The sequence below is a fragment of the Maylandia zebra genome, linkage group LG3 (genome assembly GCF_041146795.1).
Source record: "Maylandia zebra isolate NMK-2024a linkage group LG3, Mzebra_GT3a, whole genome shotgun sequence".
Taxonomy (NCBI): Eukaryota; Metazoa; Chordata; class Actinopteri; order Cichliformes; family Cichlidae; genus Maylandia; species Maylandia zebra.
Window position 1 is genome coordinate 14,382,928 of NC_135169.1, and position 24,936 is coordinate 14,407,863.

General features: G+C 39.6%; 1 protein-coding gene across 3 annotated transcripts in view; it reads left to right on the top strand.

Moving 5' to 3' along the window:
* Nucleotides 1–272: 272 nt before the first annotated feature.
* The window catches only part of lratb.1 (lecithin retinol acyltransferase b, tandem duplicate 1), a 35,921-nt gene continuing 11,257 nt past the window's right edge, over nt 273–24,936 (top strand). For 2 of the 3 annotated variants that reach the window (XM_076880013.1, XM_076880005.1), the window contains exons 1-17: nt 273–630; nt 1,225–1,325; nt 2,880–2,949; nt 3,031–3,161; nt 3,247–3,335; nt 3,419–3,518; nt 3,819–3,862; nt 4,847–4,924; nt 7,414–7,610; nt 11,576–11,640; nt 11,789–11,895; nt 12,013–12,115; nt 13,288–13,387; nt 18,914–18,953; nt 19,106–19,157; nt 20,314–20,425; nt 24,827–24,910. In XM_076880013.1, the coding sequence (XP_076736128.1) occupies nt 378–630; nt 1,225–1,325; nt 2,880–2,949; nt 3,031–3,161; nt 3,247–3,335; nt 3,419–3,518; nt 3,819–3,862; nt 4,847–4,924; nt 7,414–7,610; nt 11,576–11,640; nt 11,789–11,895; nt 12,013–12,115; nt 13,288–13,387; nt 18,914–18,953; nt 19,106–19,157; nt 20,314–20,425; nt 24,827–24,910 (1,726 nt within the window). In that variant the 5' untranslated portion in view covers nt 273–377. Of the gene's footprint in view, nt 631–727; nt 776–1,224; nt 1,326–2,879; nt 2,950–3,030; nt 3,162–3,246; nt 3,336–3,418; nt 3,519–3,818; nt 3,863–4,846; nt 4,925–7,413; nt 7,611–11,575; nt 11,641–11,788; nt 11,896–12,012; nt 12,116–13,287; nt 13,388–18,913; nt 18,954–19,105; nt 19,158–20,313; nt 20,426–24,826; nt 24,911–24,936 lie in introns of all 3 variants that reach the window. The other variant, XM_076880007.1, reaches the window with a different exon arrangement.

The following is a 24,936-nucleotide window of genomic DNA, read 5'->3' on the forward strand; positions in this document are numbered from 1 at the left end:
CTAAATAAAAATACTGCTGTAGACATATATATATATATATATATATATATATATATATATATATATATATATATATATATATATATATGTACTATTGTAAATTTAAGTTTTCTTTTATTTACTTACTTGTTACATTTGTTTAATTAATTAAATATAATAAAAAATTACAAAGAGTTGTGTTTTCCTTTCCGAACCACAGTAAAGCTGTTTCTTTTCTTGCATCCAAAATAAACAGGAAATCATCCGGAATGAGCGGAAAAACTGTGACGCGTTTCCCGTCGGACTGTTTTCATAGTTGTACCGGTGCACCTTGAACTTGTCTGGGTGGATTTCTCAGTTTTCTCGCACTTTAGCTCCATAAATAATTTTTTTTCACGATGTCCAACTTTCCGCAGTTACTCCGAGCCGCGCCTGCGCCCTTCAGGCGGCTCTCTTGTGGCAGAGGCGCAAAAGGGAGCGTCAGTTTCAGTGTTAGTGGAAACTTCTTGCGCCTGCGCTCCTCAGCTGCGTTGTCATCCAGCCCGGAGCACCGAAACAGACCCAGAACCCGGGGCTACGCGGGCTACAGCCGCAGGGAGCCGGTCCGGATCGGCTGTGCCTCCGGGTTCTGGGGGGACACGGCCACCTCAGGTAGGCCATCACGTCACCATCCATCACGATAACGCCGTGTAGATGTAGCTAAAAAAAGGGTAAAACGTTATTGCTTTTATTGTTATTATTGTTGCAGTTTTTGGTTTTACGTAGATGGTGATGGATGCCTTTCGTTTGTTGTCAAGTAAGTAAGTAAAATGTAATAATTAAGCACATTTAACATTTTCCCTCACCAAATTGCTGCACAGAGTATGCACGTTTATACTATACTTTATACTAAACCTTTATACTTTTTATTACCAGTCGTAAAAGGCTGACGGGGTATTGTTGTCATCCTTCCCGGTGCTGTTTTAAATCGTTACTTGACGTAGGAGCAGCACAGGTGCATATTAAGGGGCAGGGAGATGATTTGGGGGGTTTCTTTTACCTAAATAAAGACATTCCTACCTTAAACTGCTGTGTATTTAAAAAATCACCACTGCAGGAAATTGAATCTGTGACGTTTGTATTAAAAAACAGAAACGTCAGCTGGTTTCGGAGGGTTTAAGAGGAGCCTCAGAGTGAGCTGTTTCACTCATTCTGTCATCGAAGTATTCGTGCTTTGCTGCTGAGCCTCTTCTCCTGTGCTTTCAGTGCCTCAGCTGATCCACAGCGGGAAGCTGGACTTTCTGGTGTTTGACTACCTCAGTGAGATCACCATGTCTCTGCTCACCGCTGCCAAAACCAAAATGCCAGTGAGTTCCTGCATTTCCACAACCAAGTTTTTACCATCTGCAGAGATGCAGAAATATAAAAACAAATAACAGAAGAATTTAAATGAACATCTTTACAAACATATACACACAGTGCTAAAATATTCATGCAGCTGCTTGTGTTAAAAACTTCAGGGAAGATTTTTTATTTAGTTTTTTGTAGCTTAAAAATTCTACATTTAATTTTTGTAAAAGTTCACATTGAAAATAGCCACTGACTCACAATCGGTAAGTTGTCTATGGAGTCCAAACAAAACGTGTGTGGTTTGCAGATTTATTGTAAAATGATCAACTTACCGTATTTTTCGGACCATAAGGCGCACTGGATTATAAGATGCACTGTCGATGAGCGGGTCTGTTTTCATACATAAGGCACATTAAGGGAAACAAAACAGTCAGAAAAGTCAAACTTTACTCAGCTCATTCTTCTTGCTTCTGTACCATTGATTCATTAATGTTGAATTCTCTGGCAGCTGCTCTATTCTCATGTTGTTGCAGTATATTAATGACTTTCCCTCATTTTCTGTGTATCTAAATAAAGATACTGCTGTATTGTGGATGGATTATCTCAGTTGTTCTCCGGACTGAAGTTTGGTCCGTTTACAGCATCCTGCCATGCGATTGCATTTCTCACTAACCATCGGGAACCCTCACGTTGGCTTTTATTGAGTGGAAAAAAGTTAGCATTCATCCTCCAGCCTCACTGTTTATATTATGCTAACATAGCTGTGTCGCTAGTGATCACGTAGGACATCATTATTTACCAGCCAGTCCAACTTCAGTAACCCTACAAACGTCACTGCTGTTTAGTTTTCTGTCTTATTTAATGTTGGAAGTGATGACAGAGCTGTACGTTTTTCAGAAATCTCTAGGTCAGAACATGATATGTCATGCTTAGGTGGAAACTAGCGAGCTAACTTCCTTTTAACTTCTAACTTCCTTACGTTTAATACATTTTGTTTTCATTGATGCCTGGATGTTAAACTTGATTGTTACACTTGGTAGAGCAGCAACACTGATCATTTTATTAAAGATGAAAGAATTTAGACAGTTTTTAACTCTCAGTTAAAAAGTCAAACAGTGTTTGTTTGACTTTGGGATGTGAGGCGGAGTTTATTCTGCAAGGCTTCTGACTAAATGGTAAATAAATGGTAAATTGTCTGTATTTATATAGCGCCTTACTAGTCCCTAAGGACCCCAAAGCGCTTTACATATCCAGTCATCCACCCATTCACACACACATTCACACACACATTCACACACAGTACACTACAGTAGCTGTAATCCATCAAGCGGTCTCCAGAGGCCTGGTAATGAACCAGTCAATTGATTCAGGTGTGTTGACCCAGGGTGATATCTAAAACCTGCAGGACACCGGCCCTCGAAGCCTGGAGTTGCACACCCCAGCTCTAAGAGGAGAAATGGGGTTTGTAGGAGGGTTTTCTGCCTGCTGTTGCAGCTCCGTACCTGCAGGGAGCAGCGCTGCTTCACCTCTCTCCCCACCTCTGCATTAACATCTGACTCTTGCTCTTGCAGAACCTCGGTTACGCTCCAGACTTTGTCCAGGTTGCTCTGGCTCCCTTCATCAATGACATCCACAGGAAAGGTGAGTAAACAGCACAGCGGGAAGTGTGTTTCCATAGCAACAGGTGATCTCGTGATCAACGGCAACCTCCTCTCTCATCAGGTATCCGCGTGGTCAGTAATGCGGGTGGCGTGAACCCTCTGGCCTGCGCTGAAGCCATACAGGAAGTAACCAAGAAGGCCGGCCTTGAACTCAAGGTCGCCGTGGTGACCGGTGATGACCTCATGCCTCATGTAATGCGCCTCTGACATCATCACTCCCTATTTAGTGTGATTGATTAGATGTTTAATCCTCTCCTTTCTTCTTCTCTTCTCTCAGAGGAGCAGCCTGCCTGACGTAAAGATGCCGGACGGCAGTGGCAGACAGCAGCTGCCTAAAACCCTGCACAGCATGAATGCCTACCTCGGGTACGGACGCCCTGCTTCGTGTTACAGATTTCAGCTGCAGCCCAAACAGCTGCTGAAAGCCTCTGCCATGTCTCCATTTCCAGGGCCGTCCCTATCCGCCGCTGCCTTGATCTCGGAGCGGACATCGTGGTGACGGGACGCTGTGTGGACAGCGCCGTGGCCCTGGGGCCGCTCATGCACGCTGTAGGTTTTTAATTTCTAACATTTATTGAAATTCTTCCAGCATTTCTCCAAGAAGGGATCACACTTTGTCATCCTGCTGCACGTTTTTGTTTTTTCTTTCCCTTTTGGACATCATGAGAGCCACAGCGAGGGTCAGGAACGAGCAGGCGTGCAAACAGATGCAGTTCTGTTAGTGGCCACTTGAGGCAGACTTGATTCAAACACACTTATTTATTTACCTTCTACCAACAATCTGTTCGTGTGTTTGCTTGAGTCGCCGCCAGAGACGTGATGTCTGTGTGTGTTTCTTATCTGCTGCAGTTTGGATGGGAGAGAAACGACTACGACCTGCTGGCAGCCGGAAGGTACACGCACGCACACACACAGACACGCACACACACACACAGACACGCACACACACAGACACGCATGGACACACACAGACACACACACGCACACACACACACACAGACACGCACAGACACAGACACGCACACACACAGACACGCACACACACACACAGACACGCACACACACACACAGACACGCATGGACACACACACACAGACAGCGGTATTTGTGACACTATGTTAGGTGTGAGTCAAAAACTGTAGTTAAAACCTTGAATTAAGATTAAAGTTAACAAATAAAATACCAAAAAGTTGCAATAAAACAAAAATTTAAATTAAGACTCCAAACTGTTAAAAGCCACAAACAGTGAAGCTGAATAAATTACAATTAAGCTTTTGCAAATAAATACAATTTAAATAATGTTATAATTTTTTTATGATGCAGTTAATACAATTATATTTTACTATTATTAATTAATATAAAATATAACAATAACATTTGAGGAAGTCCAAACTATTTTTAAAAAATGAAAATCAAATAATTTTTTAAAAAGTGAAAAAGATAAATGATGTTTTAAAAGGCCGTAAAATATTTAAATATTTAAAAGCAAGAAGAAAGTTATACTTGTTCCAAAAAATACTGAAAAAACTACAAAAATGTAAAATAATGTTTCAAAAACCTATAAATAAATTCAATTACAATTTAATGCATTAAAACAAAAATAACTCTGAAATATTTGAATATTTAATAATATAGGTTACAAACACAACACAAATTAGAACAAAGCTAAATAAGGTTGACAACAAAAACAATCACGATATAACTGAATAAAATTTAAATTTGGTGATTAAATTTTCTATTCTGAACAAACGTTCGAAGATAAAGAAATGATTCTTGAAATTGTTTTTTATGATATTTGCTTGCGATGAAAATACTGTTTAAGCCGTCTCTGAACTTCAGATCATTTTGGTATATAGTCGTTGTTTTCTGTGTTCCAGTCTCGCAGGTCACCTGATCGAGTGCGGCGCTCAGAGCACAGGAGGCATCTTCACAGACTGGCATAAAGTTCCCGACTGGTAAGAATTTTATGGTTTTCAACACACTTTTCAAACCAGATCTGTGAATACAGCTCACGGGGTCAGAGAGTCAATGTTTGAATTATTTTCTTCACTTTAAAAGGTTTAAATGAGTAAACGGTAAGTTTTTACTTTTCAGAGTACAAACTGTGAATGAAAGTTTTGAGAACAGTTTCAGAATAGATCCAGTTTCAGTCGTAGACTCCAACAAAGTTTTTTGCTGGCTTGACTTTGACCACTCTTTGATAACTTTCAGCATGATATTACCTAAACAGCTTGGAAGTAGAAATACACATATACATATACAGCCCACTTTGATCTTAAGTGATCTTAGGTCGTGTGAAACTTCACTCTCTGTCAGAGACATTTAACTACACATTTAATATGTTAATATGAATTTCAGCAGTTTTTCTACATTATAAATTACACCAAATTACACCAATTACAATTTTGGTGTAAAATTACACCAAAAATTCTGGTAGTTCACTGCTCACATGGTCTGCAGTTATAAAAAATAAAGGTTTTGTTGATTCATGGGCTTCTATTGTAGACAGTGAAAAGCAGGAATATTTCTTTTGTTTATAGACTGCACTGATGTAGTATGATCAGCAGAATACCCTGTGAACCCTGTGTGTTAACCCTTTAAGACCTACCATAGAACCAAGTCTGCCAGAGCTTCATATTTTTACATGCTGTAGTGACATTTTTGGCAGCATTTCAAGTTGCTATACATCATACAACCATTATAGCCCAAATTGTAATAATATGTCTGCATTAAGTCCATAATAACTACATAAATTGCAAAAAAGTACAATAAACCACAATAAAATTGAAAATTGTTTTTGTTTTTTTAACTTATATTGCTAGTTAGAGAAATTTAAGAGGCTTATCCCTCAAAAGTGTAAATACAAAAAAGTTGCAAAAAAAGTTTCCAACAACAGAAAATTTAATTTGAGTGTCTTTATAGTTTTATTTTTGAGATTCACCAATTTTATATACTGCAGAAAAAACAAAAAGAAATATTATAATGCAAATTTGCAACAAAAAAAGCCAGGGTTAAAAATACAGTTAAAACCCCCAAAAAGTATGCCCTCCTTCATATATTTTATAGTCGTGTGGTGGACCAGATCTGAGTCTTTGCGGGGCCGATTCTGGTCCCGGGGCCCTATGTTTGACACCCCTGAGTTAGGCCTTTCTGCTTCTCAGTTTGTAATGAACCTTCACTGGTCACTCGTCCACTCTCTCACTTAATGTGAACAATTGGAAATGGGTAGATATTCAAAAGCTATGAAGTTAAAGATCAAATATTTTTCTGACATTTAAATTAAGTTTAGTTTGTTGTTTTCAGCTTACAGTTAAAAAAAAGCAGCTTAATTTTTTATTAGCTTGTCAGGGCTGCAGGTTGTTAATCTTAACAGTTAGTAGCCTTGAGCTCCTTTTAGACTCCAACATTGATCACAGACTAAATTTGTGCAATGTCAGCGGAAGAGCTTAAGGGTAAAATGACTCTTAACTGTTCTGTCTGTATAAATCATTAAAGTCAAATTATCCTCACTATGGAAGGGAGTTTTTCCTTCCTGCTGTCTCCAAGTGTTTGCTCGTAGGGGGTCATTGGATTGTTGGGTTTTTCTCTGCATTATTGTGGGGTCTTTACCCTAACATATAAAGCTCCTGTGGGAACTGTTATTCTATATAAATAGAATTAAACTGATTGAAGGTAAAACAGAACTTTTAAGCCACAATTAGCAGTGATGTGCACATAGTTTCATGAAGAGAAAATCCTCTTCAACCGTTTAAACCCATCATGCTTTGGGCTTGTGTCGCAGCCAGCGGCAAAAGAAATATTTCACCATCAGAGGCAAGAATGCATTGAATTAAAGGTCAGCAGATCCTTGAAGCAGACATCAGTGTGTCATAAATCAGAAGCTGGAAAACCCTCCAAATCCACAGCGGACTACCTCAGGAGGTTTTTCCATGGTTTATTTCCATGGTTGCTAATGTTCAAGGACACGGAAATCAGATCTCTCAAATAAGCACAGTGAGATAGACCCCAAAAATCTCAAGGAGGTAGGAACATACTGGATGAATAACACATGAAAATTCAACAACATTAAGGCCGTGATGTCTGCCAAAGAGGCTGTTAGTAAGTACTAAAGCAGGTTGCCAAACCTTCTTTCAACCTTTGCCTTAGGAATTTAAGTTATTGTTGTTTAGAAACTGTAAAGTATCTAAACTTAAAAAAAAACCAGTTGCTTTATAGTATTAAACAAATGTGTTGTCTTTAAAGTTCTTCCAGGCTTATGGACTATAAATGCTTAAAAACCTTCACATCAAGACGAGGCGTGAAACCTTAAGGAGTTCCTAAAATGTCTTTTCTACACTGAAGACCTTCCATACTGTTGTCATTCAGAGCAACAACAAAGTGAAAATCTAAAAACGGAAACAATTTCAGTAGAAAGTCAAAGCCTGGCCTTTGATTTGGGTCTCAGGGACAACATGGGTTTCCCGGTGGTCGAATGTTCCAGCGACGGCTCCTTCGTTCTCTCCAAACCGCCCAAAACCGGCGGCCTCGTTTCCTTTGGCACTGTCGCCGAGCAACTGGTATACGAGATCGGAGACCCACGGCGATACCTGCTGCCAGACGTCATCTGCGACTTCAGCCAGGTGGTGATCCAGGAGGTACCAGGTACTGCACACAAACACAACCTCACACATACTGTTGAGGACATGACCGGCAGCTGAACTTTTGACTGTTTTCATAACCCTCAAGAACTCCTCAAACAAACCCATCTGGAGCTTTGACTCGACCCTTGATTGAACCCAACACCCTCCGCTGAACCTCCAATAAACTGTTCGTCAGCTCATCATTAGCAAATTATTCTCCTTAATATCAATCAACCCAGAGTGAACCCATCTCGAGCTGTGCTACAGTGTCTAACCTTCGGGTGAACTCCAGAACCATTGCCTGAACTCCCACTGAACTCTGCTTCTCTGATAAAAACCTCCGCTTTGCCCGATTTGAGTAATTAAATTTTTTCCATTTTGATTTTATTTGAGAGAAAACACTGATGTGCCCAAATTTGGGGGATTTCTTTTACACTCCTACTCCTCTGCTTGAAAAACTAACTAGAATCATGTACACTGTATACGTTTGAAGAAAATCTTGAATATTTCAAAAACATAACTCAACATAACTCAGTTTTGGGATGTAGGAGACAGGGAAAGTTTAGGTGTGAACAAATAACTTATATTTTTATTGTTTTTATGCATAAAAACACCCAAAACATGGACTGTTTGACATACTACTTTTTTCTCCTAGTCATAACTGATCTCATAGACACATTCTGTGGATACCAGCACAGATAAACATCCATAAATCCAACTGAGATTAAGGGGGAAAAAAATACAGTTCAGAATTTGCCTGGAAATTTCCATGTTTTTACATCTTCTTCAGTATTAAAGCAATTCAGTGAGAGTTTTCTTTCCTTGTATGCTTTTACGTCAGTGTTTGTGAGCAGTAGTTCTCCATCCAACTTGCTGAGACTGAACCTGGTCCTTATAGATGTGGTTATATAAAGAAAAAATGATTTTTCAATCTTTTTTATTTTTTTTACCTAGTCTAATCTTGGCACATCTCAGCTTGGTGTGTATTTTGTCCTTAAACACTGAGGAAGCTGGAGAAGTGGAAGACAAAACAGATAAACTGTATCTAAAAATAATGAGTTTAAAAAAAGACAGGCCTGAGAGATGGGTCTGGCCCTTTAGTATCTTAAGTTTCCCGTATTAGAGCACTATCAGTCATAGGTTGGCCTCCAGAGAGCCCGGACATCACCATTATTAAAGTGGTGTGGGATCATCTTGACAGAGAACTGAAGAAAAGGCAGCCAACAGAAAAAGAGCTCTGAATGGTCTTCAACAAGCCTGAAGACTATTCCAATCTTATAATTAAGGAATTTACAAGAAAGCTTGTCTAAGACATTTCAGGTTGTGCTGACGAATCAAGTCATTCTAAATATTGACTTTCAAGTTTGTTATAATTGTGCACATATTCCAGGTGTATTTGCACGTCGTGATAAATTGCTGCATCTTTTTCCCATTTCCCTAGCAAAATACAAAAAGTGAGGGATGTTATTTGAAAAAATATTGACCTATCGCCAACAAACTGCTTGTTTCCCCATTTCTTCAATATCTGACGCTTTAAAATGACTAGAAAAATGTAGGTGCTCACAGCCAAGCTGGAGACCATAGTTAATGAGAGGTGTATAACATTTTGACCATGATTAAGAAACTTAATTAAGAAACTCTTTTTGCTTTTAAACGAATTAACAAGGAGAGCTTGAGCTGAGGTTGTGAGTACTCCATCTGGTTACTCTGGTTGTAGTTTTCCGTGTCAATGCACATTTCGCTAAAAGTAAAGTTTAAGTACAGAAAACCTGTTGTTGTCTATTTTTTTGTTTTTGTTTTTCTGTTTTATCACTTGGAGGAAGTGGTGACATGCCAAGTGTCAGATGAGGTCAGTAAGGTTAACTAGCTGGATGCAATGTTGTGCTTACTATTTGCATCATGGAAACTTTATTTACAGTCGCTGGAACAAATAAATGGTAAAGGGAGCACTAAAATCTATAAATATGAACTCATTCAATATTTTTTTCTTCATTTATTGGAAATCAAATTTATAGTTTCCAATTTTATCAAACTGCTTTCTTTTTCCCTGTAATTATTCTATATATGTCTGTAAAATCCAATGAATGGGATTCCTGAACTGAGAGAAAAGTCTGCTGTAATGCATACTTGGTTCAGATGTGTGGTAGCAGTAAGTGGATCGGCTCCTGTACAGTGTCCCACTTCAGAGGGGGAAATGAACTTTTGGCTCTCACTGTTGCTAAAAATGTAAATATTTCAGTCTAATTGAGCTCCGGCTGAACTCCCGAGAGCCGTTTGACCACTCGAAGACCCGCTGCCCTCATCGGCTGTTTATTTTCTAACATGAAGGAGTCAGGAGAGTGGACCGGTGGTAAGTCTGCAGTCCGGTTCAAACAGGGGTGAACAAAGTGCTGCGTGATGTTTTCAGTGTACAGAGGGAGATATGAGGAGGTGAAAGATGGCGTTGAAAGATGGGGGATGAGAGGCAGAAGCGTCTCCCTCCTGTCTGTATATTTAAGTTCAGCGAGGTCAATGAACTATTTATTAAAACACAAAGCAGCTTAAAGGTCAAGCATGAAAAAACTACGAAGTAACTGGAAAACATTAAAGGAAACCCTTGAAAACACATCAACTCTCACCGAGAGTCTATACAACATCTATACTGGGAAATGTGTCAGGAAAGAAGAGATGCCACATCAACAATTTGATGAAAATGATCAAACTACAGGGGGCTGAATTTAACGGCACCTTGGAAATCAAAGTAAGATAATGTGGCAGCTTAGCCCATTTTGCCAGAGTTGTTTTTCATTGCAACAACTCAAAATGGTATTCAGTAGTTTGATGGCCCCCCTGTGCAGGCAGTTCCTTCGTCCTTCAGGAACTGCCTGCACACCCTCACCACATGAGACTGGGCATTGTCATGCACCTGGAGGAACCCAAGGCTCAGTGCACCAGTGTGCCAGTGTAGGGTCTGACAGTGGGTCCGGGGATTTAAGCCTGATAGCTAATGGCACTCAGGGTGCCGTTGCCTAGCCTGTAGGTGTCTGTGTGTCTCCATGCAGGCCATCAATGACCCACCACCAAACCTGTCATCCTGAATGATGTTACAGGCAGCATAGCGGCCTCCATGATTTCTCCAGAGCCTCTCTCTTCTGTCACATGTGCTCAGGGTGAACCTGCTCTCTGTGGAAAGCACAGGAGGCCATTGATGGACCTGACAATTCTGGTATTCTATGGCAAATGCCAACCTTGTTGGACACTGAGTATCAGGCAAACTAAAGGATGTCAGGTTCTCAGGCAACACTCATGAAGTTTGTTTCTGGTTGTTTGGTCAGAGACATTCACACCAGTGTCCTTCTGGAAGTCCTTTTGTTGCTCTGTTCCTCAAAGCAGAAAGCAGCAGATACCAGTTCTCTGAAAGGGTTAAGGGCCTCCTATGGCACTCTCCAGCTCTCCTAGAGTAAATGCTTTTCTCCTGAATTCTCCTCCGTGATCTTAAGACTATGCTGAGAGAAATTCTAAAATGTTTTTTAAAAATATGGGAAATAATAGTAAGAAACTAGAATAGAAAGAATGTACAAATTTAAAATTAAACTACGTTTAATTTAATAATCTACAAAGTTTTTTATAAACAATTATAGATTTTTAAATGAGATTAATAAAAAATAAATAAAAATTAAACAAACTAAAATTAAATGACATGAAATTAAAAGATTGATAAAATTTCAATATAATGCAATAAAATAAAAAATATGCAATAAATATTTTAAACAAAAATACAATAAATTAAAATGATAAAAGCAAGAAACAAAACAAAACAAAAAGAATTTTTAATTAAGAAATGTTTGTAAATGTATGTTTTTCTTAGAAATGTAAAAATTAAATAATTCTTCAATTTTTCCAATTTTCCAATCAACCATTCCAATACCATTAAAGTAATTACATTACATTGTTTTATTAACACATGACATTTTGATGTTGTGAAGTTGTTTTTGTTTGTGTTTTCAGGTGATGAGGGGGGAGCTGTCAGAGTAACTGGGGCGCAGGGCTTCGCCCCGTCACATGACTACAAGGTAAAAAAAACAAACTGTATTTGATTCTTATTTTGATATAATATGTCGATAATGTGGAATATCGAGTGCCACACAGGTCAACTTTTAAAATAATATTTTACTGTAATTTAGAGTTTGGGTCCTGTCACCTTCACCATCCTCCTTACAGGTTTGTGCGACTTACATGGACGGGTTCAGGGCGACCGCCGTGTGTCCGGTCACCGGGCCGAGAGCAGCGAAGAAGGCCAGAAGAACGGCAGAGAGCATCATCAAACGGTGGGAACAAGAATCACAGCTCCGTGTACTCTGAACTGTGTGGATTTAAACATTAACTGCTGTGTGTGTGTGTGTGTGTGTGTGTGTGTGTGTGTGTGTGTGTGTGTGTGTGGTTAGGACAAAGAAGATGTTTAAACAGTTGGGACTGGAAGATTTCAGCTCGGTTAACATCCAGGTCCTCGGAGCTGAAGACACATACGGTGCCAATGCTCGCTATAAGGTAACAGACTAAAAAAGCTGCAGTTCCTCTAATGTCCACTTGAGGCTCCAACAGCAGGTCAGTCTCCATCACTCTCATGTTAACTTGACACATTTTTTAAAAAATATTTAAAAAATGAAATGATAATATCTTAGATCAGCCATCCCAAACCTTTTATGCGCCCCGGACCAGTATACCTTCTACAATATTTTCACGACCCAGCCTTTAAGATGTCGCCAATAAATACAACAAAATAAAACCAGTACTGGTACCAAAAAAAGAAGATTAATTCATAAAATACAGGAAAAGACTCAGGGAAACTGAGTTAACGATAGAAACGATAAAAAATAACAATAAAAACTGATAAAAACCCGGAAAACCATAAATTTCACACCCGAGCCTGAACTCTCGCGGCCTGGTACCAAACGACTCACAGACCGGGCGCGGGCGTTGGGGACCACTGTTTTAGATAAATAAAACATAGACTTAATAAGACATAACAGGAAAAAAATTACATAGAATATAAAAACACTTAGTGTGGCTGTGTCCTTGCTTTATATTCAAAGCTCTGCCCTGTCAGCTGACTTTTATTTTTTCATAAAATTGAATAATAAGATGAAGATTCTCTGCAGGAAACAGGAACCTTGTATTTTATACAAAGCAGTAGAAACTGGAGTTGCTGGAGGAAAAAACGTCATGGCAGACATGAGAACAGAAACCCCTCAGAGTTGTAGTGTACATGGCTCAGAGTGGGCTCAGATCCAGGAGCCTCGGCAGACCTGCGTGCCTCCGTTAAGATCTCACATAAGAACAGAAGCTGAACAAGCTGCTGGACGTCTTCTCTGTTTCTTTTGGTACAACCCCCCTCATTTTTTTTTTTTAGTGTTTACTGATCAATGGATTTCCTTCATCTTAGTTTTCCTTCTTTTGTTTCTCTGCATCCTTTCCCTTCCTAAGGGTTAAGGGTTGCAGTTAAGCTTGTTTCAAGTCTCTAAATGCCCCCTTCTATCACCCGCTTCAACTTGACACAATCCCGCTGTTCTACATCCAACCTTCACATCTCCTTTACCACAAGTAGGTGAAGGGTCGCAGTAAAGCCTGTTTCATGCCTCTTATTTTGACTCCTTTCACCACTTTCACCTCTTAGACTATCTCCATTGATCATTAAATTTACGTTTCTTGTCTTTTTCCAGGACTCCCGGGAGGCTGTGATCTGGTTGGCCGTCCACCACAAACAGAAGAAAGCTCTGGAGCTTTTCTCCAGAGAAGTGGCTCCTGCGGGGACCGGCATGGGTATGACTAACCCCGTTATCTCCTCTTTAAACTCTCTAAACTTGTTCATAGTACGCAAAGACCTTTACGATGAGATCTGAGGACATCTGGATGTGGTAGCAGCTGCTTATATAAGTGTCTTTTCATGGTTATTAGAAGGAGAACAGAGTTGTCTATACAGTAGTGAATAATGCATCCACACTGGAGGCTTGTTTAATGGATAAGATTACCACTGTTAGTAAAATATTTAATTACAAATTCAAACACAGTCCGTATTCTTTCTTGCTGTTAGTGCGGCCTGAGAAAACTGGGATACACTTCTTTGCTTGTCTTACTGACCTTATTACGTCTTACCATAGAAAATATAGAGATCGTATCGTTAGAAACTTATGTTAATTGATCTGAGCATGTAGCAGCAGCTGCTTACATAAGGACAACATGATTATCTTTCATCAAAGTTCTCCCATATGCATCCTACCCCTCAGCTGTAAAGGCCTAATGCGATAACTCGAGAACCATGTGATGTAGGAGCTTAAAATTGATGCCACTGGTGCAGCTATTGAAAATCTCAGAAGTGTTTTCAATATAACATTTTTAAATATGCTGTTTTTCTTTAGAAAGCATAAACAGTTTCTATGTTTTAAGGCTCTGAAAAAACAAACTTTTTGTTGCCACTGCTGTGCAAGACTTTGCCAGACTCAGAGCTTTTTAAATAAAGTTAAAACTAGAGATGGACCAATCCGATATTACGTATCGGTATCGGTCCGATACTGAACTAAATTACTGGCTCGGATATCGGAGCGAAATAAAAATTTTAATCCGATCCATTAAGTATCACAAAAGCACCTCACAAAACTTGCACCATGGCATAACTCAGCTCATAACCGTAGCACGTCGGAGCAGTGTGCATCACGTGATAGAGCGGCTGTGTGTATTTGGTGCATCGCTACCAAACCAGCATTTCATCTCCGAGAAAGTTATCCCAGAGAGAAGTAAAGCAAGTGCGTAAGTTCATCTCTGAATGTTTGTAAAGCATTCCTGCGTTAAGCTTAACAACCAATATATGGAGCGACTGCCTCTTCTTGCTGCTACTTCAGTCATGAAACTGCTTAATGATCAGCTGATCGGCTTTTCTGTCGCGACTCCGTCTCTCTTCTTTGTTTTTGGCCCACTTTGTGCCAGAAAGAGGAAACCAGCGGCTGAACAACAGCGGCACGTTTAAGCTTGATAAGCTGTTGTTAGAATTTATTTAATATTACTTTCTACACCAGGATCTTTTTCTACGTAGCTGACGCTGTAACTGTGCAGGGGCGGATCTAGCAAAGTTTAGCCAGGGGGGCCGATAGGGCATGAACAGGGAAAAGGGGGCACAAAGACATACTTTTCTTTCTTATTCTCATTTAAAATGTCTAGCTTTTAATAAATAATTATCTGAATCTTACACCCAAAGTTCTTATCTGATGTAAAATGTATAGAAGTCCATTACTGTATATAGTAACTGTTAAGTCTAATATACCCTAGTAAGCTATAGTACTTTTTCCTTTGGGAAGGTACCATCTGTGCAGTCTGCAATTCTGTTGAAGAAAGATGTTGAATCTATTTAATATTTCTTGAAAAATAATTGATTTCTGTGCTTTTTTTTTTTTACACTGCATTAAATTAAGGTTGATTACGTCGATTAAGCATCATGAGGTGGAGCGTGAGGGGTGGTTCCCTATTATTTTTGCTGGAGTTGGGCACCCTGTTAGTTAGGTTGTTTAATATTTCCACTAAGTACTTTTTAAAATACCAGAATAGGGAGGATGGTGTAGGTTTAGGTTTATTACATAGATCAGTGTTGCTGAACTATGAAATATTTTGGGTGCAGTGTATTTTTTGCATATAGGTATAACAAAATAGCTTTAGTGTTTTGTTTTGTTTTTTAAACTTGAGTATGAACTTATACAAAATGCAGAAAGATATAAAAGAAAACAGTTTTGTTGATTACAAGATGAACTATCGGATTCATATCGATATCAGCAGATATCCAAATTTATGATATCGGTATCGGACATAAAAAAGTGGTATCGTGCCATCTCTAGTTAAAACTGAGGGTTGAAAACATTAGTAAAACCTAAAATAAAAGAAATGAATCCAGACTTGACCAAAAGAATTGTTGATGCTCATAAAGCAGGAGATGGATGTACAACGTGTTCAAGAACTGGCGTGAGAGCTACACCACTCATAACAAGCTTAGCAGAGGTTGGAAGCAAAAGATTTGAAAGACTCTTAAAAGAAAACTGAAAACTGTCTAAAGACCCCAGAACACAGAACCACATCTGCAACTGTAGTAAAGATGACAGTCACTTGAACTCAGCACAGGAATGGCCAGTGAGAAGAAAAAAAGACAACCTGGAGAAACATTAGGCTTGCTGGAAGAGCATAAACTGGTCATATGAGACTAACCTGGTGCTCCTTATGTTTTGAGAAAGAAGGAAGAGGCGTGCAACCCAAAGTACAGTGAAGCGCAGTGACACAAGTATTATGTCGTAAGGATGCTTCATTGTGTCAAGCTGGAAGGAACCACGAAGATAAAAGTATATGTGAAGATTTTGAAAGTGTGGGTTGTTGATCTGTCTTCTAACACGCCAGTGACCCAAAACATTTGCTTCTCCTGGTAAATGGCTTAACTCCAGAAGACCAAACTGGACGTTTCTGACTGACCTCCACAGAGCCCTGTCTTCAATCTCACTGAAAATCTGTCGGTCAGAAGGCCATCAAGCTTGAGAGGTTTGCTGAAGAATAGTGGAGTGTGATCGCTCATGAGACGTGTACAGTGGGGCAAAAAAGTATTTAGTCAGCCACCGATTGTGCAAGTTCCCCCACTTAAAATGATGACAGAGGTCAGTAATTTGCACCAGAGGTACACTTCAACTGTGAGAGACAGAATGTGGAAAAAAAATCCATGAATTCACATGGTAGGATTTGTAAAGAATTTATTCGTAAATTAGGGTGGAAAATAAGTATTTGGTCACCTCAAACAAGGAAAATCTCTGGCTCTCACAGACCTGTAACGTCTTCTGTAAGACGCTTTTCTGTCCCCCACTCGTTACCTGTATGAATAGCACCTGTTTGAACTCATCATCTGTATAAAAGACACCTGTCCACAGCCTCAAACAGTCAGACTCCAAACTCCGCCATGGCCAAGACCAAAGAGCTTTCGAAGGACACCAGGAAAAGTATTGTAGACCTGCACCAGACTGGGAAGAGTGAATCTACAATAGGCAAGCAGCTTGGTGTGAAAAAATCAACTGTGGGAGCAATCATCAGAAAATGGAAGACATACAAGACCACTGATAATCTCCCACGATCTGGGGCTCCACGCAAGATCTCATCCCGTGGGGTCAAAATGATCATGAGAACGGTGAGCAAAGATCCCAGAACCACACGGGGGGACCTGGTGAATGACCTGCAGAGAGCTGGGACCAAAGTAACAAAGGTCACCATCAGTAACACACTACAACGGCAGGGAATCAAATCCCGCAGTGCCAGACGTGTTCCGCTGCTGAAGCCAGTGCATGTCCAGGCCCGTCTGAAGTTTGCCAGAGAGCACATGGATGATACAGCAGAGGATTGGGAGGATGTCATGTGGTCAGATGAAACCAAAGTAGAACTTTTTGGTATAAACTCAACTCATCGTGTTTGGAGGAAGAAGAATACTGAGTTGCATCCCAAGAACACCATACCTACTGTGAAGCATGGGGGTGGAAACATCATGCTATGGGGCTGTTTTTCTGCCAAGGGGACAGGACGACTGATCCGTGTTAAGGACAGAATGAATGGGGCCATGTATCGTGAGATTTTGAGACAAAACCTCCTTCCATCAGTGAGAACTTTGAAGATGAAACGAGGCTGGGTCTTCCAACATGACAATGATCCAAAACACACCGCCCGGGCAACAAAGGAGTGGCTCCGTAAGAAGCATTTGAAAGTCCTGGAGTGGCCTAGCCAGTCTCCAGACCTCAACCCCATAGAAAATCTGTGGCGGGAGTTGAAAGTCCGTGTTGCTCGGCGACAGCCCCAAAACATCACTGCTCTCGAGAAGATCTGCATGGAGGAATGGGCCAAAATACCAGCTACTGTGTGTGCAAACCTGGTAAAGACCTATAGTAAACGTTTGACCTCTGTTATTGCCAACAAAGGTTATGTTACAAAGTATTGAGTTGTATTTTTGTTATTGACCAAATACTTATTTTCCACCCTGATTTACGAATAAATTCTTTACAAATCCTACCATGTGGATTCATGGATTTTTTTTTCACATTCTGTCTCTCACAGTTGAAGTGTACCTCTGGTGCAAATTACTGACCTCTGTCATCATTTTAAGTGGGGGAACTTGCACAATTGGTGGCTGACTAAATACTTTTTTGCCCCACTGTATGTGTGTGAGACTTGTTGAAAACTATGACAACCAACAGACTGTTGTCCAGTAAAACTGATACACAGACCAGTTGGTTAATGGAGTTTGCTGGCAGGTGCAAAGAAGGTGCTTCACTTGTGATTGCTTTGCTCTGCAGGAAATTGCTGCGGTTGTTCATATTTTCATTTGAGCAAACACTCACCACCTACTCGCTAAGCAGGAACAGTACTTGGGAAGGTGTGACATAAACTGGAAATGGTAACTATGCAGCTTTGAAATAAAACCTTTTAAATAATGTTGGTTACTTCAGCAAAGCACTTTATTTTGAAGGCGAGGGTTCATATGACATTACATATGACATATGACAAATTAGTCACAATGAGTAGGAAATACACCAGGTATTGAATTCTCATTTTATGAAAAGAAAGTTAAAAACAGTCCAAAACTGAGTCAAAGAAAAGCATAAATCCACCCATAAATCAGAGGAAAGTCCAGGATTTCACGTTGGCACGGTCAGAAGGGTTTATCTGAAAAATATTTGAAATGATAAATGATCCTAAGAGAACACATGGAGCAAAAACCTGAGGTGAGAAACAGGCTGTTAAACAGAAATAAATTGAACAAATGAATTATGTAGGTATGTCAGAGTACATCCACTTATCAATAATAACAACCAACCACTGAACAGCAGTCTCAGCACAGTTTTCAGCTTTCAGGGAAAATTATGTAAGTGTGCTGAATCTGAATCGTTAATATTCTGAGCATGTGAACCACATTCCCTTAAACCGTCATGCTTCATGTGCTTGTTTAATGTTGTAATGCGTGTGTTATTACATTAGCTGGACTCACACAGCTGAGCTCTGTGCTGTGATGGAAGGCACATATACGGATGTGCCTTCCACTGTGAAGCGGGAGTCTCCCGCCTGCAGATAAGGAGGTCGTGACCTCATGAAGCAGAAGATGTTTTTGTTTATGGTGGCAGGTCCAGTTCAGTGTGAACTCTGTGTGACTCCCGGGAAGCTGATGATTCACACTGTCAGTGTTGCTGAACTCGAATTAGGACAGGAAGGAGGCGCTGCACCTGCTACAACTTTCCTTAAAACTGTCAGCTTTTCATTTCTTTTTCTCTCATTTTTTCACATTCATAGCTCCCGGACTCACCGGCATTGTGGGCGGACGACCCAGAGTGTGAGTTTAAAAAATGTTTTTCCAATTTCTGCTTTTTATTTTCTTTTTTCTTTTTCTTTTTTACCTACATGTGGAGAAAATACACCGTCCCCATACACCATCTCTTGTCACGTGAGGTTTCCTGTTGTTTATTCCATTTTTGTGGCTTCCAGGTCTCCTGTCCTAAAGCCATTTTTCTTCTTGCATCCCAAATCTCAGCTGAAGGTGAGTGTGATCATAAAAATAAAAGGATGATGTTATTTTAAGGAGTAACTTGATGACTCAAAGCTAAAAGAGAAGCCTCATTATCTGGAAATAATGTTCAGGTTTAGTCTGTCAAATATAAAAAATGAAGAATGTAAAGACTTTATATAAAAGATGCATATCCTAGGGCTGTTTGATATAACGATATATATCGGATGACGATATAAAAACATCTATCGTTTCATTTTACGCTATCGTTTCTTTCGTGGTGTCGCAAAATAAACTGTTTACAGCAATATTTTTTCATCGTTTTGATGGTGACTGTAGTGGCTATATTAATTTCGTAAAGTTCTCTCTTTCTCTTATATTTAATATAACCACACTACAGACAGACAAGCGCCTGTTTTTATGCGTTGTTGTTAGCAACAACGATGGTAAAACCACCGCGTGTCCGCTTGTTCCACATAAACCTTTCACAATAAAGCTCAAGATCCTGTTGAGACTTTTCAAAATAAACTGAATCACGTGAAAAATGCAGAGTGTTTACGGATGAGAATTAAAAAAAGAGCCGCCAGGTGCTAAAAAATAAACCTTAGACTCAAACGTTAGAACAGGCTTTTCCCCGCAGCACGCCGTGTAATAAATACTCACAAAGAAAACGGCGGCCTTTACAACTTATGTCTAAAAATGTATCGTTTCATGCATCGGTTAAAACACTCGACTCCAGCTACATGACGCGCAGCTGGAAACACTTAATGCAGGTCGAGCTGCCCGAGATTCACAGAATTTACAGAAAGTGTTACATTTTTGTGATTTATATCGTTATCGGACGATAGATATCTTATATCGGGATATGAGACTTTGGTCCTATCGCACAGCCCTAACACATACTAAAGTTAATGTATATGAAGCTGTTTCACAAAAGCTGTAAACTGGATGTGTTATAAAGCTTTAACATTACAAACCTTTATATAAAGTGACTATAAAGATAAATACCTTTAAAACTGTATATATTGATATTATGTCAAGTACAGTTATATAAAGATAAAAGTTAATACTGTAACTGGTTTTACTAATATTTAAATACATAATAAATGTTTTTTAATAAAGTCACAATATATTAAAAAAGATTGGGTCTATAGAGTCGTTACATCTGTAAGTTTTGATGTCCTGGTAGGTGGACATTCACATCGGTGGAGAGCTGGTGGAGTCTCTGTCAGAGGAGGAACCAGACACACCTGTGCAGGATGAAGCCCCTCCTACTTCAGTAGAGGATGTACCTGATGCAGGTAAACAAACATGCACTTTAATTACAGCACCAGAGAGATTAATACCAGTTTTTGGTTACTTATACCGATTACTGAAGCAGCATTTGTTATAATTACCTGATAACCACACGTTGTGATCACACATTGTGAGCTCTGGTGTACACAAACAAGTGAATCAGGTATTGTAAAAACTACAATATCTGATTCACTTGTCAGCCAATCAGAGAGCAGGCTTTCCTGTTGTTTTTAGTGGTTAATTTACTTTATTATTAAAGTATGGTTGAATGTTTAGAGTTCTTGGTTATCTTTAAGAGGTTGTAGTGATAGTTTGAGAACTTTTACATGTAAAAGTTCAAGAAGAAAGAACTTAGAGGTCCTTCAGGGTACTTTTTGAGGTCATCTTATGTCGAATTTGAGTAAGATTTTTACTGCCTTGATCGGCCAGTTTACCAGTGAGTGTGTTTAGCCTTTTTTCACATTTGTTTCTGTTTCTGAGAAAATTCAGCCTTAAGACTCCCAAGGCTCATTTATGCTCACCTTTCTCACCCTCACGAACGGTTTCCAACCTGGCATGTTTGCCACCTTCGTCACAGCTTTTTCAAATTAGACCAGCCTGAAGCCAGACTATGTGAGCAAGTCCACCTGTACAGGCCTTCTCAGTTAGCACAAAACTCACAGAGGGAGATTTCCACATAAGTTCTGCAAAAGATTACAAATGGACAAAAGAAAGTGGCTGTGTGATGCTGTCACATTGACGCATGAAGCAACCAATGCGGCGAGGATGAATGGGCTATTGAGGTTAGTGGGATCCTTGAGGGCTCAACCAGTCCTTGAGGAGGATCCATGGTTTGTTTAGAAGTGTAACTCCAAGCATCATGACTAGAATATTCTGGACCTTGAACGAGTCCAAACAACTTCCAGATGTTTATATGCCAATCACCAAGTTAGAATTGGCATATATCTCTGTTAACAACACCCTGCATTATATTTTCTGTATATGTAAATAATGGCTAAGATTTTTTGGGGGGGCATCCAAATAACAACAAAATAGCAACAAAACATAACAGATCTTTTGAATAAGGATTATTTTGGTACGAAATTAGCCAGGTGAGCCACTTGGTTGTCTAAGCCACAACTTCTATTTAGTCAATATTTCAAGATACAGTTCAAACTAAATCATCAGCCTAACCTGCCATCAGCAATGAATGGCTACCACTGAAATGCCACCTTGATTAATCAGAGCTTCATAATGTTTTGTCTCCATATGCACACCATTCTAGTGATGAGGACTTAGAAGATTGATCTTCTTTGTTATTCACTTAACCAGACTTAAATAATGAGATCCGGATCTGCCAAAGGAAGTGCTGAGTTGCTCAGGTCTCCTAACACTTCCTACGTTGGAATAGACGTCAGCGCGAACAGTCGCATGTCCGCCATTACCTGCCTGAAACTGGAAGTGACGTCATTTCATGGAAATGCAGGGGGTTTTTTTGCGCCACGGACCGGTTTGTGCCCGACAATATTTTCACGGACCAGCCTTTAAGGTGTCGCGGATAAATACAACAAAATAAAACTAGTACCGGTACCGAAAAAAAGAAGATTTATTCATAACACACGTGAAAAAAGCCAGGAAAACCAAGTTAACGATAAAAACGATAACAAAATAACGCTGAAAACCGATAAAAACCCTGAAAACCATACATTTCACGCCTGAGCCTCAACTCTCGTGGCCCGTTACCAAACGACTCACGGACCGGTACCGGTCCGAGGCCCGGAGGTTGGGGACCACTGCCTTAAAGTCATTAGGTGCTCACAGAGGTCACAGATCAGGTGAGTACAGTATTTCCCTCATAGATTTCTGTACCATTGCACTTCTGTTTGGAACCAGAGGAGTCACCCTGTGTTGGCCAAAGCAATGAACATTCAAAATGCTTTAACATTGGATTCACAAACCACTCCACACCAACAAACCAAAGCCCACTTAACACAATCAAGATTTAAGTATTTAAAAAAATCTCGTTAAAAAACCTCAAACTGCAAAAGTTAATAGACTTTCAGATCAGTCATGAGGTTGTGAGAAACAGTTCAGCTATGCAGGATTGCTGCTCTGTGTTTGTGAGGCTGTCTGAATCTGGGATTCCTAAGAAGTACAAGCTGTGCCACTTTTTATCCTTTCACCCTTTCAACCAGAGCTTCCTTCACATGGCTCTGGACAGCAATCACAGCAGAATTTAGGACACTCGTGCGAAGCTGTGACAAGATACAAACTGAAGCCGAGAAACGTTATTTACAAAAACACACTCTTATAAATTCCTGACTGAGAAGAGTCTCCAGTTACAAAGACCAAAACAAGTGAAGAGCCAGAAGACAGTTTCTGGTTTTAATATTTATTCATATGGTTCCATTTAGAAATCAGTCACTGACTGAGTTTAGTTGCAATTTATCTGCCTATTATTAATTACTGATTAGAACATGTGGGCAGAAAGAAATACTTCAAAGTCACTTTAGCAAACACAAATTAAAGATTGGACAAAATCATATTTCATGGGTTTAATGTGATTTTAGGTACGTGGTCATAATTAACAGAGTGAGTGTTTTGAGTGTTACAGGTACAGTTTGTCTGGCTGAACATCAGATCTTTAAAACAGCAGACATAATTCTTTCCAGTGTCCTGCAGACTATCCACAAGTTCCCGACACTCATCTTTGAGAGTCCTTTTTTTTTTTTTTTTTTAAATCATTGGTGGCAACATGGACAGCTAAAGCAGAGTCAGAGTTGTTGGTTTCTGTCAGTTACAGAGTGGTTGTAGTAATATTGTAGATGTAGGCACTAGGATGATTAATGAGAGTTTAGAGGTTTAAAGCTGTCCTTAAGACGGACTTACAAGTTCTTCAATAGTGTGGGAGCTGTTCATAGCAAGGTTCAAGAACTGAGTTTGTACAATTCTAATGAGCTTGAAAGTCAATATTTGGTATGACCAAATTTATTCTTCAACACAGCCTGAGCTCTCTTAGCCAAGCTTTCTTGTCATTTCTTTAAGTTGTCTTCAGGAATAATCCTCCAACCTTCTTGAAGAAGGTTCAAAACTCTTGGATGTTGGCCACCTTTCATTCATTAGACTGGGTCACACTGTTTCAATAATGTTGTGGTCTTGACAATCCATGACTGATTATGTTTTACTGTGTGTTTTTCTATCCAGGGTGTGCTTTTACTCCATTGACAGTGTGTTTGGGATCATTGTTACACTGAAAAATGAAGTTGTAACCAATTAGACGCTTTCCAGCTTGTACTGCACGGTGAATCAGAATCTGGTGGCACATTTCTGCGTTCATAGTTCCATCAATTTTAACAAGATCTCCAACTGAACTGCAGCCCTAAACCATTACAATCTGTTACCTGCACAGTGTTTTCCACTTGTACAAAGGTACAACAGACTGTTGAACCTCTCTCTTGATCTCATCTGTACATACTGACAGTGATTTGAATCAAACATTTCAAATTTGGATTCATCACGTCATAGGACCTGTTGCAACTGATTTTCAGTCCAGTTCTAGCGTAATCTAGCACACCTCAGACTTTTTTCATTAAAAATGGCTGCCACACTTCCACTGAGACCATTTGGGCAATCTACTGTTAACTGGGCCTTCAGTTAACAGTAGATTGATCAACTGATGGTCCAGATGACTGTCAGGTCCTGTGTCAGATCTTTAATGGACTGTTTTCAAAGGATATGACTCTCTGATACTGTTTATCTGCGGTATTTAGTTTTTTAGGTCTGTCACTTCTTCTTTTGTCCATACTGGACAATTTTCTTTGTCCAGCTTCCTTGACTTTTTTTTTACAAATGCAAAGCAAAAGCAAGAAATGCTAGGTTTTCAGTGAATAGCACTTGGAAGTCACCTTGCTGGTGCAAGAATACTATTTCATGTCTATAACCCGTGTTATTGTTGGTGTTTTTCATAGAATCAACGAAATAAACTGGAACGAATTAGGTTTGTTTTGTTTTTTGCAACAGGCTGATAAACATACAAAGACCGTACTGAAAATGAATAAAAAAGCAGCCAAAGCAAACCAAAGTCCAAAACTTTGAAAAACCTTGGGAAAACCTGGAGAACTGCTGTTCCAGTTTAAACAATTACAAAAACTACATATAACAATACCATTCAACATAAATATATGCAACAATGGATTTAAGGTCATTAAAACATATCAAAGGTCTTTGCAGGTATTTGAAAGGTCCATGAAAAGGTTAGCTCTTTTAACAGGTCCAAGGGTTTGTCGAGGAGCCCTTGAGGCTCTTTAATTGTCACTTGAAGGCTTAGTCCTCAGTTGAAATGCTGACGTTGAGCTGGTTTCTGCGTTTTATCAGAAGCCAAGGAAAGAAATTTGAAGGCATTTTTGTTTTTTTTGTTCTTTGCCCAGACCTGCCCAGTGGACCACACAGCTACAGACTGGATGAGCTGGCGTACGCGAGGAGCGGTGACAAAGGAGACTCTGCTAACATTGGTGAGAACAAATAAACCTCAGGAATG